Genomic DNA, 16,383 nt, shown 5'->3' with positions numbered 1-16,383 from the left:
TTATGGTGAAGGAAATATGAATATGAGATGCTACATAACATTCACTGAGATGCTACATGTTGACACAACCAATAGAGCGAAAACCACTAATGTGGAGATTCTTGAAGTTCAAGAAGTGAGCTCATCTCAAACAAAGATAAGGTATATGTTTCATATTTTAATTTATAACTATGAAGTTTATTTTAAAATTTTTATGTCAAAGATTCTTACATAAAGAAAATATGTTTGTCTAATTGTGGTGATGACTAGGGTCAATCAGCCCTACCAACCCACAAAGATGGGTTCTTGAGATGGGGAAAGTATATCCCACGGTGAAGGTCACCACCTTGTTGCAAAGTGTCATTATAGTCCAAGTATTCCTACCATCTCACACTCATGTTGTGGCTATCACCCACAAGCACATACCACAAGGCATAGGCATCGACCTAGAACTTTAGGGGTTTAGGGTGAAAAGTGAATGTTTTGCATTGGTGATTTCCAAGTTATTGTTTCTCAGGTTAGTGCAAGAAAAAAGGAGTCTCAATGCCACATCAGGCAAGGGGTAAGTGTGTCATTTCTTTTCATGTGTAGACCTACATGTGAGTGCCATTTCATTCCAACTGATGTATGCCCACCTGTGCACATCCCTATACCCTAGGTGTTCAATAGTGTATAAGTGTTCTCAGGGTTCCTTTGCATGCATTAATGCCTTATTTCGATGCACATACACACATCAATCAATCAACAAAGCAAATAAAAATTACACTTTTAGCATTGAATTTGCCAACTGATGAATGCCGATTCATGCTCTACCACAAGGGACTTTGGACCAATCTCTATATAGGAAATTTCTAGGTAACTAGGAAATTTAAGCATATTTCCTAGTTAGGAAGAACAATTTTCCCCCCTTTATCTAGGAAATTCTTTTTCCTATATAGACTAGGTAGTGCTATCTAGGAAATTTGACTTTAGTGTGGAGAATCAAGTGGATTCTATGTTATCTATATAGAAAATGAGGTCTCTTGTATATAGGAAACTATATTTCTATATAGACCATGCAATGCTATGTAGGAAATGTGACTTTCTTGAATGAAGTGGATTTTATGTTTCCTATATAAGAAGTGGCGTATTTTCTAAGAAATGTGACTTTTTATATGGAGAATCAAGTGGATTATAAGTTCCTATATAGTTAATTAGAAAAAATGTATCTTTTCTATGTGGTGATTTCAATTACCTACATAGAAATGAGTTGTTTATGCAACCAAGAACATTGTATTATCCATGTGAATTTTTATATTAAAAATGAGCATATATATAAGAATCTTGTATAATTTAATTTGAACAGGATATAACGTAGGCAAATTATAATTTTTACAAATTTTAAAACTCTTATATTTCTTTTATATATCCAAAAATTTCTAAGTGCAACATATAATAATATATCTATTTGTAAGTGCAACATACAAATAATGTCAATGTGAATTGTCAAATGTGTAAAAATTAAAAATATGAAATGTAATTTCAAATTAATGATTCAAATAAAAGGGTCAATTAAAAATAAGCGCAAAATGTGCAGCTAATATTCAAATGAAAGTCTCAATTGTCTAAGGTTGTCAAAGCAAAGTTTTGCCAATAAAGGGCAAATAATTACTTGAACCATGAAATGAATAATGTGTGATGTAAAATGAAATGTTTTTGTGTAAAAATTAGTTATCTCATGTTAATCCAAATGATAAAATTCATTTTAAATGAGATGCTAGGATCCTCTAGTGCACAAAATTTCAATTAGGTATGCAAAGTTTTATGTTGTGATGTCAACGGGGTGTCAATGCATCTTCAGTCCATTGATTTTTTGATACCCTGAAATTCCATGTACATTTGTAAATAAATATGACAAACTAGACCTCTAGGTTGCTTGCTATATTGTCCATCCAAGAGGCATTCATCTAATTGAAAGAAAGTTTGCTAATCTCCCATTGTTTTTCCTTAAATTTTTGTATTTTGTTCATAGTACACATTATACATTAAGTTAGTATTATTCTGTGGTGTTAATGTATAGTCACTCCATGAACTTTTTGATACCCTTCATCCATCTACATTTGAAAATAGATCCAAAATAAAACTCTATGTTGTTTGCAATATTGTCAATCCAAAAGGAAGCCATCTAGCAATAACATAATTTGCTTAAGTCCATGAGAGCATTGTGACAAGATTATGGCCTAAGTAGTGCATGCCCGCCACCCATTCCTATGTGATGCTAGGGAGAAAAGGCTCCCTAAAAAGATGGAGAAGTGACTTAGTAGGTGTCAAGTGTGTGAAAACAATGAGTGTGGTGCATGATGAGGATGGAAGTACCTCAAAAGAGGTGGAGAGTAGTGATGAGAGTAGTGCCTCAAAAAAGGTGGTCACTACGGGTGAGGCTTTGGGTGAGCAACTTGAAAAGGATGGAGAATTGATGTCTTACATGGAAGCACTGGCAAAAAATCCTAACCGGGCTTCAATCCGCTGGAGTTGGAAGAAGCCAAACGAATCATGCAAGGGAAGTTGCAACCAAAGGGTGGTACGAAGTGGGTTAGAAGCATTTTGCAAACTTTGAGCTCGAGGTTAAAGACATCAAGCCGAGCTCAAGCGGTTGGCAAGAGAAAGTGCCTACTTCTTCTTTACAAGTAGGGTACCAACTTTGGAGGATCTCCAATAGGTCCTAGCTAGTTTTGAATGCGATATCCTAGCCTTGGCCTATATGGCAAAATTCATTGGTAAAGGATTTTTTTGGTGCGCTTTATTTTGAAAGCTCTTTGCTACAATGATTTGAGTAGGTCCTTCATGTTTCCCAATGCTTCAGTGAACTTATCAACCAATCCCCCCTTTGCATTGCACACAAACCATTAACATGAATCCATCAAATGATCCAACTCTTTGGTTTGCACACAAACCACTATCATGAACCATGTCATGGCTCATTGATGAATAATTAATAAAGAAGACTCAAATTGTTTAATAGGTTCAAGAGACACTATATGATTCTATATATGTATCATATATATATTTTTTGTATCTCATATATATATATATATATATATATGGTTGTTTCTATATATGATTCTACATTTGCTCTTCGTTGTAACTCTAAAGCTAGGGCATATATATATAGCTTATGCACACAACCAACAACCCACTTCATCTGCTCTTTTTTATCTATGTATGCCTATCTATGCTTTATGAGTTATGCTTTATGTAAATGCTTCTTCTTGTAACTCAAGTGTACACCGAAGGATGTATATCTTTTGCATCTCTCATCTGTAAAGCTTAAATTATAGTTTTTTGCATCTTTATGTTTCATATGAACTGGAAGTGGTTCTTGGTTAGCCACTTTGTTGTTTTAGTAATCGTAAGGGCAGTTCTGTGGATGATGATGGATGGCAAAGTATTGATAGTGTTTGAAAACCATTTCATACCTCTCATTTCAAAGGACATAAATGCCTCTAAAGGGCAAAATGCCACTTCATACCTCTCATTTTGAAAGACATAAGAGCCTATGAAGGGAAAATTTGGCTTGGCTAAAATATTTAGAGAGTCATAGAGAGACATAAGCAAGGCCATACCCACATCACAGTTTGGGGCATCGCACTTTTAAGTCCCATGGAGCTAGTCTAGGGCTTTTTAATTAAGAACTAGGCTCAAGGGACAATCATGGCAAGGAAGGGAAGGACGTTCATGTATATGGATATGTACAACCATCAGATTAGTACCCAAATTTGCAATGGTATACTTGGGTAATGGTACTTGGTTTAAAGGGTTTAGATAGGGTTAAAGGGGAAGGCACCAAAGTTGCATTTTGGGGGAAAAAATCCCCCCAAAATATTTCCTCCTTCCTTCAAACGGCTCCTCAATGGAACAGAGCTATCGATTCGGTGGAGACCTCTAGCTTCTATCACGATTCTCACTGCCTGTACTTGTAGCCTGCACCTTGCTAAGGACACGTTTGTCCCTTCCCTAGCAACTAGTGAGCACTGAGCAGCAGCCCGCGCTCGCTTCTACTGTAGGCGCTACCTGCACCATATCGATCAGCTGCTCACGCGCAGTACCTTATTCATCTGCATCACGACGCACGCCCCAGCAGCTCTGATTTTTGGCCAACAGCTGCTACACTAGCAGCTAGTACACTGCGCCCAGGCTAGTTCCGATATTCCGTTTGCCCTGCAGCTGCAGGCAATAAAAGGGTGATCTGTACATGCAGTGTACTAGCTGCTGTGCACCATTTGAAGCAGCTCACAGCTGGGGCGTATGTTGCCCATTGCCCTTGACTCCGTGAGCATCTGCAGCTCCCAAGAGGATTGATTGCGACATAAACACTGGGAGGATCGAGGCATTAGGGTACATTCTGAGGTGAACTCCCAACAGGTTGATTGCAATGCGGTCAGCTCACCTTGGGCAGCAATTTCCAAGTTAGTACTAATTCAATCCATTTACCAAGGAATGTTCCAGCATTAACCCCCATTTTCTATCCTAAAGTAATCCTATCTCTTAATATATATGCCTCCCATGCCACAAATCCTATCTCGTAATAAGTTTATGTATGCCTATGTCTATGCTTCTATATGTCTATATGCTTATGTGAATGCCTACTTTATGCTTTATGCCTATTTGCCTATGCTTCTATATGTCTATATGCTTTATGTGAATGCCTATTTGCCTATGCTTCTATTTGCTTTATGCTTTATGTGAATGCCTATTTGCCTATGCTTCTTTAGTCTATTTAATGAATGCCATTGCGTGCCTTATTTTATGCTTGATGTTTATGTCTTATGCTTCTATACTTTATGTGAATGCTAGTATATGCTTTATGCTTATTTAATGAATGTCTATCCTTCTATATGCCTATGTGAATGCCTATGCCTATTTGCCTATTTGCCTATTTGCCTATTTGTCTATATGCCTATTAGTCTATGCTTCTATGCCTATTAAGTTTATGCTTTATGTGAATGCCTATTTCTATGCTTTATGTGAATGCCTATATGCCTGATTCTATATGCATGTTTTATGCTTTATGCTTTATGGATCTACTCTTTAAATGTTTATGGATGCCTTCTTTGCCATTGATGAATGCCTATGTTTATGCTTGCCTATGTTTCTACATGCTTCTATGCTATTTATGCTATAGTCTATGCCTATGTTTCTATTGGTGTTTCTATAGTCTATGCCTATGTTTCTATTGGTGTTTCTATATGTCTATGTTATTGTTTGTGCCTATGTGAATGCCATTGTTTGTGCTTCTATGTTTCATTGGGTTTATGCTAGACACGTATCTATGGTCCTATATGTCTATGCATCTATGTTTATGTATGCCTATGTCTATGCTTCTATATGTCTATATGCCTATGTGAATGCCTATATGCCTAATTCTATATGCATGTTTTATGCTTTATGCTTTACAGATCTACTCTTTAAATGTTTATGGATGCCTTCTTTATGCTTAATGCCTATTTCTATGCTTTATGTGAATGCCTATTAAGTTTATGCTTTATGTGAATGCCTATTTCTATGCTTTATGTGAATGCCTATTTGCCTATGCTTCTTTTAAAGTCTATGCCTTGTCTATATGATATGGCAATATTTCTTTTATTTGCTTATGGTATGGCAGTTTCATTTTTATGTTATGATATGCTATGCAATTATGCTGCAATTATGCTATGCTAGACACGTATCTATGGTCCTATGTGTGGGAGCTAAGTACCAGAAGTGACAAAATCTCACGGGTATATTCCTTCTTTATCCATGGAGTCATTGCTAGGGTGTGCATTTGCATGGCCTACAATGGCTTACCTACGGTTTTACCATGGGTGAGGCTGCTTTGATGATATCTGTTGGGAGGCCGTCTATACGACTAGCACTAGTTGCCCATACTTAGGACCCTACTATGTGTTTTTATTTTAAATGTGTTTATACATGTTTATAAATGCTATGTCTCTATGCTTGTGATGGACTTTGTTGAGCTTATGTAAGTGTTTGTTCTCTAGGGTGTTTTATTTATGATTTCATGTGCCTTATTCCAGATGGCAACAGATGATAGCCTACGAAGATGTAGATGCAATTATAGGTGTAGGCATTCACCTCTTGGCTATCAAGATGTGAGCCGGAGGACGTATTATGTGCATTTGCAACAAGATTCCATTGGAAACTTACATGCATCAATTTTGAGGAATGTGAATGAGGAGAACTCTATTGACAATGATACTGTAGTGAATGAAGAACTCATTGAATCATCTAATCGATGGAGGCGGGTATGGTGTAGATGTGAAACTTATTGCCATGGTGGCCGCTTGGTCGCTCCATCAACTTATGCAAGGCATATGCAAGTTGATGAGCGATTTGAAACTATTGCAGAAAATCTTGGTTTGCATGCTCCACACTTTAGCTCTTGTGGACCTGAAGAAGAGGAGAACAATGAGCCTATGCATCAAATGGAAGGGAATGATGAATTTACTGATATGCATGAACAAGATAGGTTGGATGATGAAGAGGATAACATGGATGCTTTAGGAGAGGATAGCCATTTATCTCTCGCTGATAAAATCATACAAAGATTGATTGAGTTGCAAGCTCTTTGGGATGGACATCAAGCTTCAGTGGAGTTTCAAGATAGTATGCTTAAAATTCTATTTGGAGATATGGGTGGTCCTAGGTCTACAACACATGAAGGCACAAAAAGATCGAGTTTGAGTAACTGTTGGTCCAACTTCCAGAAACATGGGATGGAATTCTAAATGGAATAACTGTTCCCACATGTTGGGAGCAATTAACTACTATGTTGACAAGGCTTGGAATGGTTGAATCAAAGAGATATAGAATATGTCAAGAAAAAGAGGATTCCATACATGCTCCAATACTCTATCTACCAAGCAAAGAGGACGCTTATAGTGGTAACACTGTTGAATGCCAATGCAATAGAAATGTCACTGGAAAGAGAAAATTAAAGCGCGATTGTTTAACATGTTGTGAGAAGTGTGAGAAATATGCAGTGCCTAGAAAGGAAATGTTATGTTTTGACTACATTTCCATTGGTGAACAATTGAAACTACTTACTAAACGTAGATCTTTATGCCATGAATTATTGGAAATGTGGCGAAATAAAGACAAATGGTTGGTATTGAACAATTCTAATGAAAATATTAGAATTGATGAGTTTTGGGATGGCAGTAAATGTAAAAGTGTTAAAGAGTTTTGGGATCCAGAATCGGAGTTTGAGTTGCCATTGGTATGTGAGAAGGGGTATTGCAAACAAGCTTATACAGCATGGCCATCTTCACTTAAATTGGAAGCACTTTTGGAGGGTTGGAAAGAACATGAGAAAATTTACAAATTTGTTTGCAAGGCTTGTCGAGCTCTCATACAAGGTCCCCAAAGACTCTGTAAGGTAAATTTTCCTAATATATACTATGTGTGGTCTCTAATTAATTTATGTTCGAGGATTCCACGTAATGTTGTACCCTAAATGTGTCTTTGTTTACATATACAGGGAGATCCACACAATTTTGCTCTCTTATTTCACTGGGATGGGTTCCAGACATCAAGAACAACCCAGAAGAATTGTGGCATCGTCGAGATAAAGGTTCTCAATTGTGGAAAGAAGTCCATAATTGGAGCAATACCAGTCTTGTTCATTCCATTTAGTTGCAAAAAAATTATAGGAAGCTCAAGCAGACTCTTTCATGTTTTTATGAAACCTTTGATAGATGAATTAGAAAGTTTGTTCATAGATGGAATTGATATAGATTTCAATTATCCAATGCCTTTAATTGTTGGGCGTGATAGCTCTTTTTCCCAAACCTTCAAAGCACGTGCTATGCTTATGATGGTGACTGGTGACCATCTAGCTCAATGTAAGATTGGAGCTTTTAAAGATGGTGGCCAAGCTTTTTGTCGTAGAGACAAACCTATAGCTACTTTAGAATGTGAAGGATCAAGTCGATACCTTTATGACCAAAATAGATTCCAATTCAGATATGCTCCAGCCAAGAGGTCCACAAAAGATATGTTGAGAGACTTGCTTCTTGCAGAGCGAGCAAGCACTCAAATGCAACGTGAAGACATTCTCAAAGAGGCTGGTCTTTCAGGTAGATCATGTCTATGGAGATTATATGATCTTTATGGGTTCGACTTATCTCTTGATCTTGTGTACGATTGTATGCACATACTAGCATTGAATATCTTCAAAGTACATGAGCTCTTTAATGAGAGATATCGATAATAGAGTGAAGAAAGAAATCGATGAAGCAACTCATAGAATGACATTGGCCACACCTTATTCCATCCGATATGGTCGATGGCCAAGGTTTCCTAGCAAGTATTTTGAGAGTTACAAGGCAGAGGAAAAACAAAAGTTCGTACAATGGTGTCTTCCTTACGTCCTAAGTGAAGTCCAAGGTATTCCTAAGAAATTCTATGATTTGGGTCTCTTGATCATAGATATTTCTCATGCCTTTTATAACTATACTAGAAGTAATGGCTGGTCTCAAGAAGACATAAACACTCTGAGGGTATTGCTTGCTTCTTGGAGAGTAAGATAAGAAGAGTGGATTGGAAGAAACTCAGCTCCATTAGAGCATGTTGCAGGTTTCGGAGAATTTCTTGATGATATTTTGTGACATGGCAGCCACGATGGGTTTTGGTGCTACATATATGAGCGTATGGTCTCAACATATGCTAGCATCAAAACAAACAATAAGGACAATGAGATTTCATATGCAAACTATCATCGAAGGAGATTTTTCACATGGGTCTTTCTACATATTCAAGAAGATGCTGATAGGTTGTTTCCTCATCAAAGGATGTTGAAAGAGTTTCATGGAGTTCTTTCAGTCCCAGATGGATATTTAGTGGACAAACATGGATGTTATGACTATCCTCAATGGCATTCATTAGGATTGATACATGTATCATCCATTGAAAAAGAGAAACATTTATGTAGTTTAGCTACATTGCATGCGAAAGACTATCCTTGCCAAAGAGTCATTGGCCAAAAGGGTATTGTAATAGCAAGAAAGAAGCCAAAAGTTAGATACGCAACAAGTGAGGAAAGAAGGTATGTAGAGCAAAATCTTCAATTTGGGATTGAGAGAGTAACAGAATACAAGAAAATTATGTTTAAGGTTGAGGTTTATAAGATTGAAGATAAGGTTGTCGTAAAGTCTGAAGAGGATGCAACATTAGTCTCTAGTGTGGGACACTGGAAAGCATATATAGCATCATTTTTTTTCTTTCAGCATAATGGTGACATGCAACTATTCTTTGGAGCACACTACTATAGGCAACGCATTGTTGTTGAAAGAGGATATGAAAGATTAGATATTGATGGCACCACTGGCATGAGTGTCCTACAAAATGCATATTTGCCATACACCTGGAATTGTATAAGGCCAATTAGTTCTTTATTGCATAAGTTTATTCCTCTACAGCATGGAGGTTGTATCATTGCATATGAGACAAAAGATTTAGGATTGAGAACACGTTTAATCCAGCCTGGTTGCATTGGATGTATTCCTCCTTGGCTAGAGGAGAATGATATTGTTTTATTAAAGTCTTGTCTTGATACAATATGCTCACCAAATGATCTCAAGTATGCCGTTGTCAGAGATGTGGATCACATGCTAAATCAAGTTAAAGTAGCATGGCTAAAGCTGGTTCACGCTGAGGAAAAGAGATGGAAGGTCTCGATGGAAGACAATGAATGGAAGGATTGGCGGTTTTGTGTGTCTGTCAACGAGACATGGAAAGTTATCAAGACAAAGAACATGGTAGTTTAGGGCAAAGCCAAGATAGTTCCTATGTGGCAATCTTAGGCATGTAGCTAGGATACATGAAGTTAACATCATTCAAGGAATTCGAAAACGGATTTGGTACGTATTTGTATTTGATTTCCTTTTACATCTATTTCTATTTTGTATGTTTTTATTTGATACTGCTTATGTTGTGCATGATCAAGATGGCTAGCAACAACATGGACATGGTGGCGCTACTAAAGAAAATGATGAGTGAAGATGCAAGTTTCCTTGGACTCATGGATTCCATGGTTAGTTCAATTAAAGGTATGCCATTTTTTGTTGGTTTATGTTATGCATTTTGAGAAAGAAGGGGTTGAACATATAGAGAAGGTGCTACGTGGTTGATGAATGCATGGCATGTATTCACTACATTTAGAGAAAGAACGGGCTGATTTTGTAAGCATGTATGTTATGCATTTGGAAAAAAAAGGTGGCTGAATTTATAGCATGTATGTTTTTGCCTTTGGATGTAAGGGAGGGGGTTGAATATATGGGAGAAGGGGGCTGAATATATGGGAGAAGGGGGCTGAATTTACAGCATGTATGTTTATGCTTTTGGATGTAAGGGAGGGGGCTGAATTTATGCATTTGGATTTAAGGGAGAAGGCTGAATTTACACATTTGGATTTAAGGGAGAAGGCTGAATTTTTGGGTGAAGAGAAATGTTTTATGAATTTATGGGCCGTATTCATTGCATTTAGAGAAAGAAGGGGCTGATTTGTAAGCATGTATGTTATGCACTTGGAGAATCTAGGTGGCTGAATTTATATCATGTATGTTTTTGCCTTTGGATGTAAGGGAGGGGGCTAAATTTATGGCATGTATGTTTATGCATTTGGATGTAAGGGAGAGTGCTGAATTTATGGGAGAAGGGGGTTTAATTTATGGCATGTGTGTTTTCCATTTGGAGAATGCATGTGGCTGACTTTATGGCACGTATGTTATGCACTTAGAGAAGAAGGTGGCTGAATTTCTGGCATTTATGTTTTTGCATTTGGATGTAAGACGAGGAGCTGAATTTATGGCATGTATGTTTTTGCATTTAGATATGAGAGAGGGGGTTGAATATATGGCATGTATGTTTTTTATATAGGGAAAATGCCTATGGGAGATGCATCAAAGGATGTGTCCTTCAAAGAGAACAAGGAGCGTCTCCCTTTGCAAGATAAATCTCAAGTTTCTGTTCCTCCGATCTCAGGGGCAAGTTTTACACCTACATATGATGAGGTGTTTAAACCACCCAAAATGAATAGTAGGGATAAGAACAAGCTATATGGGAAAGAGCTCCTAGAAAACTGCTTTAGAGACCAGCATTCTCTATTGTTAGAAAACTACCATCGTGTACGAAGGTGGTTTGAGGGAATAGAGACTGTTATAGATCTACGGCATAAAAAGGAAGAACAACAGCATATTAAAGGCATCATCCATGAGCGTCATCATGAGATAGTGCCTCTAAAGTTTAGTGGAGTTGAATATAGCTAGAGAGAGGAAGATATATATAGGTGGTGGATCTCCTCAAAGCAGTCTAGCAGGAAATACTCGAAGAAGAGGAGGACCCTTGTACATAATGTGAGTTGGCCTTTCAATTATGTGATATTTTATAAAACTATATATTTGTAATATAGATATGATCTAGTCATGTATTCTATTGTGTTTCAAAGGACGAAATGAGCAAAGTTCAGAGAAATATGGAGCTTGAAGCAACTAGTCCTTGTATTGACAAGTCTCCACATAATTCAATTTCAAAGAAGGTATGTTCAATACATTTAATAGTTCTCTAGCATTTTGCATAATTTGTGCCACTTCTTACTTGGATTATTTAACTCTTTAGCAGTCTATTGGAGATTCTATTTCTATTAGAGGGGAATTTCATGAACAAGGATATTCAACATCTCAGGTTGTTGACGCATTTGAAAGATATGTTTTTTCAAGCAAAATTAAGAATATCGTATACCAATTGAACTAAGTTCTCATTCCTTTGTATTTCAAAGTGATATATAAGAGTTTAATAAAATTTGTATGTCTATTTGAAACTTTTTAGAGATATACGGAGCCTCAAGCAACTACTCCTTGTATTGATGAGTCTCCATGTAATCCAATTTCAGAGAAGGTATGTTTATATTAATACCTTGAATGGTTCCCTACTTTTAGTAACAAGTTATACTTTTTTGTGTAACTTATGTGACATCTTACTTGGATTATTTAATTCATTGGCAGTCTATTGGAAATTCAGTTTCTATTGGAGGAGAATTTTATGGACAAGGATGTCCAACATTTGAGGTTTTGGAAGCATTTCCAATAAAAGATATGTTTTTAATTTTATAAAGAATATAAAATATTTTCTTTAATAAAATCATATGTTCCTTTGTGTAGATAGATAAGTTCATGGTGAAGAGATTCGAAGGGTTTGAGTATTATCACTCTGATCAGGTGTGTAAGTTTCAATCATGAGTTTTCTTCTATTTTGAAAAAGTATTATTAACCATTCAGTTATTCACAATTCATCTATCTTGAATATTTTATATCAGGATTCGTATGGTGAAGCGAATGCTGATATGAATGAGATGACATTTTCTAAGATGCTTCATGGTGACATCACTACAAATGAAGATAAGGTATGAATTGCCTTTATCTTTTAGATATGCTTATGATTGAAGCTATTTTCTTTGATTCAATTGTGATCAGCATCTTCTTTTTAGACAAGTTTTAATTTAATTTTGTCATATTTTTAGGATCCAATATCAAATGTGATTGATTCTACGAATGAAATGTCTAGAAAAAGTGAACGAAAGAGAAAGGTAAAAGTTTTCGTTTATGCAATACCCTTTAAAAGTAAAGCAAGTACTTTGTATGCTTGTATTCTTTACATAATTCTTTCCAATGGCATTAACACTACTTGTTGTTTATCATTCATAGGTGAGTGAAAAAATGAGAGATCACTTAGAACAGAAGACCCTACAAAGAAGTGATAAATCCCAAGGAAAGAGATGCAAGGTATTCTTATATTTAGAATTTATTTTCTATGATTTGAAGTCTTTATACCTTGATTTTAATCTCAATTTTTTATTTGAATTAGAACTTAAAAGATATTCAAGGTACAGACATGGAGGTGACTTCGATTTCAAGCGAGTATAAAAGAGTATGTAACAGCCTTTTACATTAGGCTTGATTATTTAAATCATTTGCTTCGAATTTGTTAATATATTGTCACTTGTTTTGTTATTGCCTTTTACGTTAGGCTTGATTATTTAAATCATTTGCTTTGAACTTGTTAATATATTGTCACTTGTTTTGTTATTATGCCCTCAGGTGGATGAAATTTCAGAAGAAAATATGGAGACGATATTTTTGAAATACATGGGAGTCCACACAATTCATGATATGTACTTTTCCTTAAAAAGTACATATGTGAAGCTTAAAAAGATGGAGAGTAGCTTCAAACAGTACTCTACAGACATCAAGAAACCAGCCAGTAACATTATGATAAGGGACATTGTGCATTGGCTTATTGAAAGTCAAAAAGTTAGATTCATGGAAAAATCTGATGTGCTTAGTTTAGAAGATATAGAGATTTCGATATGACATTTAGCTTGATTCAAATAAGTCTTCAATGATGTTATGTAGAGCTCTTTTAGCTCTCTTTGGTTGTCTTATATTTCTTATAGTAGAAGTTTTTTGCTTTTTCTTTTGAATATTGTAATAATGAATGGACTTTTTACCTTCTTATTATTTGTAGAAATGTTAAAGAGAACTCCATAATCTTTTTGATGGTTTTGTTGAATCTTAGTGTAGATAATGTGAGTTAAGGTAATTATAGTAACAATTGCTTATTGCTCTAGGTACTTTAAAAGTTCAAATTGCTACATATAAAAATGTGAAACATGAGTGCTTCATTTCTTAAATGATATAACTTAGACAAAATCACTTATTTCGCGTTCTCCCTATATAGGGAAATAGAAGATTCTCAATATTGTTTACTAGTTCATAACCAGGAAGTTTGCAAACTATGAAAAATGGGGCATTTCCTAGTTTGTCTTACAAAGAAAAAGAGGATTCTCTATATCATTTACTAGACTATAACTAGGAAATGTGCAAACTAGGGAAAATGGAACATTTCCTAGTTAGACTATGTAGGGAATTACTAATGAATTTCACTATCTAGGAAAATTTTCCTATATGGTGAAATTCTATAATGATTCCCTGCATTGACTTGCATAGGGAATTTTTTGATTGATTCCCTAGATAAGGTAACTAGGAAGTGTTCCATTTTCTCTAGTTTGCACACTTACTAGTTAATATGTTCATTTCAAACGAGTAAATGATATAGAGAATCCTCTTCTTTTCCTATACAGAGAACGTCTCAAAGTTCCTTGTGTACCATTATCAACATGGAGTTTTCAGTATGTTTTTAGGTCTAGGGTGCTCAAAATAGCTCTCGGTCATGGGTTCCTAGGTGGAAAACCATCATTTGCGAGGTCATTTTACAAAGCAAATATGAGTTTCTCTGATGAAGATGTAGCTGCCTCTATCACTCTTGCATCTTTTTCAATTGCCGAGATTCCCGAAAGCCTACCAATTAGCATCCCACATCCTTCTCCAATTGCCGAGATCCCTGCAAGTCCCCCAGACAGCATCCCAAATCCTTCTCCAAATAACGACATCCTTACCCCGAATTGCACGAAAGCCCAGAATCTTGAAAGCCTTCGAAATAGCATTGCCCACGAAGTCCACCTTGGCATGCTCTACGACGATGAAGACACCTTGAATTGCGTTGCAAATTCCCTATCCGTCGCTTGTGCAAGGAGCTCTATCAAATCATCAGCTTCTATGCGCTATTTCAAGGGGTTATCTTCACTGCGGTAGCACAGTCCAATCTTCTCACCTGTGCGGATTCATGGGCTCCTGCTATGGCTTCGGTTGCTATATCTGTGGGCACCATATGTGGCATCGTTGCCAAGATTTGCAGAATTGGTCTGGAGGGAGAGAGCCTAAAGCAGAATTCAGCTCGGGCAAGCGCTATCTTTGACAAAATTTACAAAATCAGAAGCCGGGGACAGGGTGTTGATCTGGAAGTCGAGGTTTGGGAAGTTGGACATGGGTGCTTGTTAGAGCCACTAGCCCTCAAATTTGAAGGGTAGCCTAGAATTTCATTTTGAAGGGCAATTTAAGAGTTATCCTTCTTGTAAGTTACTTTTGAAGGGTGACGTGGCATTTCCTTTGTAATTTTTCCCAAAGCGGTCCTTCTTTTGAAGGTTGATCTCTCTATTTCCATTCTGGTGAAGGGTAAAAACCCCTTTGAAGGGTGTTGCAGCCTTCAAATTTGAGGGCTGAGAGCCACGAGCAGGCTGCGAACAAGTGTTGTCCATATACGGGTTTGCCGTGCTTGCTTTCTTGGTTTCTTGTATAGACCTCCTGTGCCATAAGTGTAAGTGCATTCCTCCTCCATGAGTACAACAAGTGCTAAAGCTTTCTCCAACACGCACATAACCTTGAGCCTTGCTAAGGTTTAATGGTCTAAGTTTTTGGACCTTGCCAAGGTGCAGTTTGGTTCTTTTAGACGCATACGGCCTTCTTATTTACAAGGAGAAAGAAAACCTTTACCACTAAAAGAGGGAAAGTAAAAGAGGGAAATCTTCTTGTAGCAGCACTTCCAGCCATCACTCGTTCTAATCGAGGCTATCGGATTGTGTGGGGTGTGTGTGTTGAACTTTGGTCGTTAACTTAGATCAAGGATAAATATGGTAGCATCTTTGGCACAATGATTTTTGCTTTGTTAGATCTAGCTCCAATCACGTTCAATTATCTCTTGGAGCATTATCAATGTCTACCTCTGCTAAACAACAACATGGGAGATTAGAAAATTGTGCCTCGCTATTGTTGGTTGCAATCTACACCTTCTGGGAGCTCCTCACACAACTTTGTATGCTTTGACACCTGTCAGTAAATTGACATTCTTTATTATCTCTATGGTGAAGGCAACAATGATGAAATTTGTGGCTTCCCTACGTCAAAAGGACGATCTGATGTTCCTTAAGAAATTGTGGGCTACATCAACAAGCAAGGTTTGATTCCTTCCTAGGATGCCTAATTTTACTGCTATGCTACATGCTTTTGTGATAAATTGTCCAGTTTGTGTGTCCTCATGTCTTCTTCATGTAAAAACATGTCTTCTTCACATGCCAGTTTGATCTCAACATTGTTTAAAGTTGCTTAATCTATCGACATTACATGGGATTGTGTCTTGACAAGAGCATCTTCACTCTTGGAGCTTATGTCAAAAATTCACACAACTTGCCTACTTCCACGATCTCTTCTTGTACTGAATTATACAAACATTTCTTGGTGTTGTTAATGGCTTTATAAACATATATTTGGTTTCTTTGAGGGCAATCCACTCCAAATGTTAGTTTGAATTGGCTATCCTCAAGAATTTGCACTCGATAATCTATGGATGCTACGATATACAAACAACTTGTTAGTGGAATAATATTTAAATCATTCTTGCAAAGCAGGGTCACAACATTGCCTTTCTTTCCCCCTCATGGGAGCATCGTGAATTGTGTTTCATGCACAATATTTTCAT

General features: G+C 36.7%; 1 protein-coding gene and 1 pseudogene across 1 annotated transcript; both read left to right on the top strand.

Moving 5' to 3' along the window:
• Positions 1–11,467: 11,467 nt before the first annotated feature.
• On the top strand, positions 11,468–13,382 carry LOC147902380 (uncharacterized; annotated as a pseudogene).
• A 715-nt stretch (positions 13,383–14,097) lies between these two features.
• On the top strand, positions 14,098–15,834 carry LOC147902379 (uncharacterized). The gene is made up of 5 exons (XM_087373210.1): positions 14,098–14,114; positions 14,557–14,934; positions 15,000–15,052; positions 15,145–15,225; positions 15,776–15,834. The coding sequence occupies exons 1-5, from the start codon at positions 14,098–14,100 to the stop codon at positions 15,832–15,834; spliced, it is 588 nt and encodes a 195-aa protein (XP_087229336.1).
• Positions 15,835–16,383: the final 549 nt, after the last annotated feature.

This window comes from Dipteris shenzhenensis, chromosome 4, assembly GCF_047967505.1.
Source record: "Dipteris shenzhenensis isolate YYH24624 ecotype China chromosome 4, Dip_SZ_1.0, whole genome shotgun sequence".
Taxonomy (NCBI): Eukaryota; Viridiplantae; Streptophyta; class Polypodiopsida; order Gleicheniales; family Dipteridaceae; genus Dipteris; species Dipteris shenzhenensis.
This window is presented reverse-complemented; position numbering and strand designations above follow the sequence as displayed.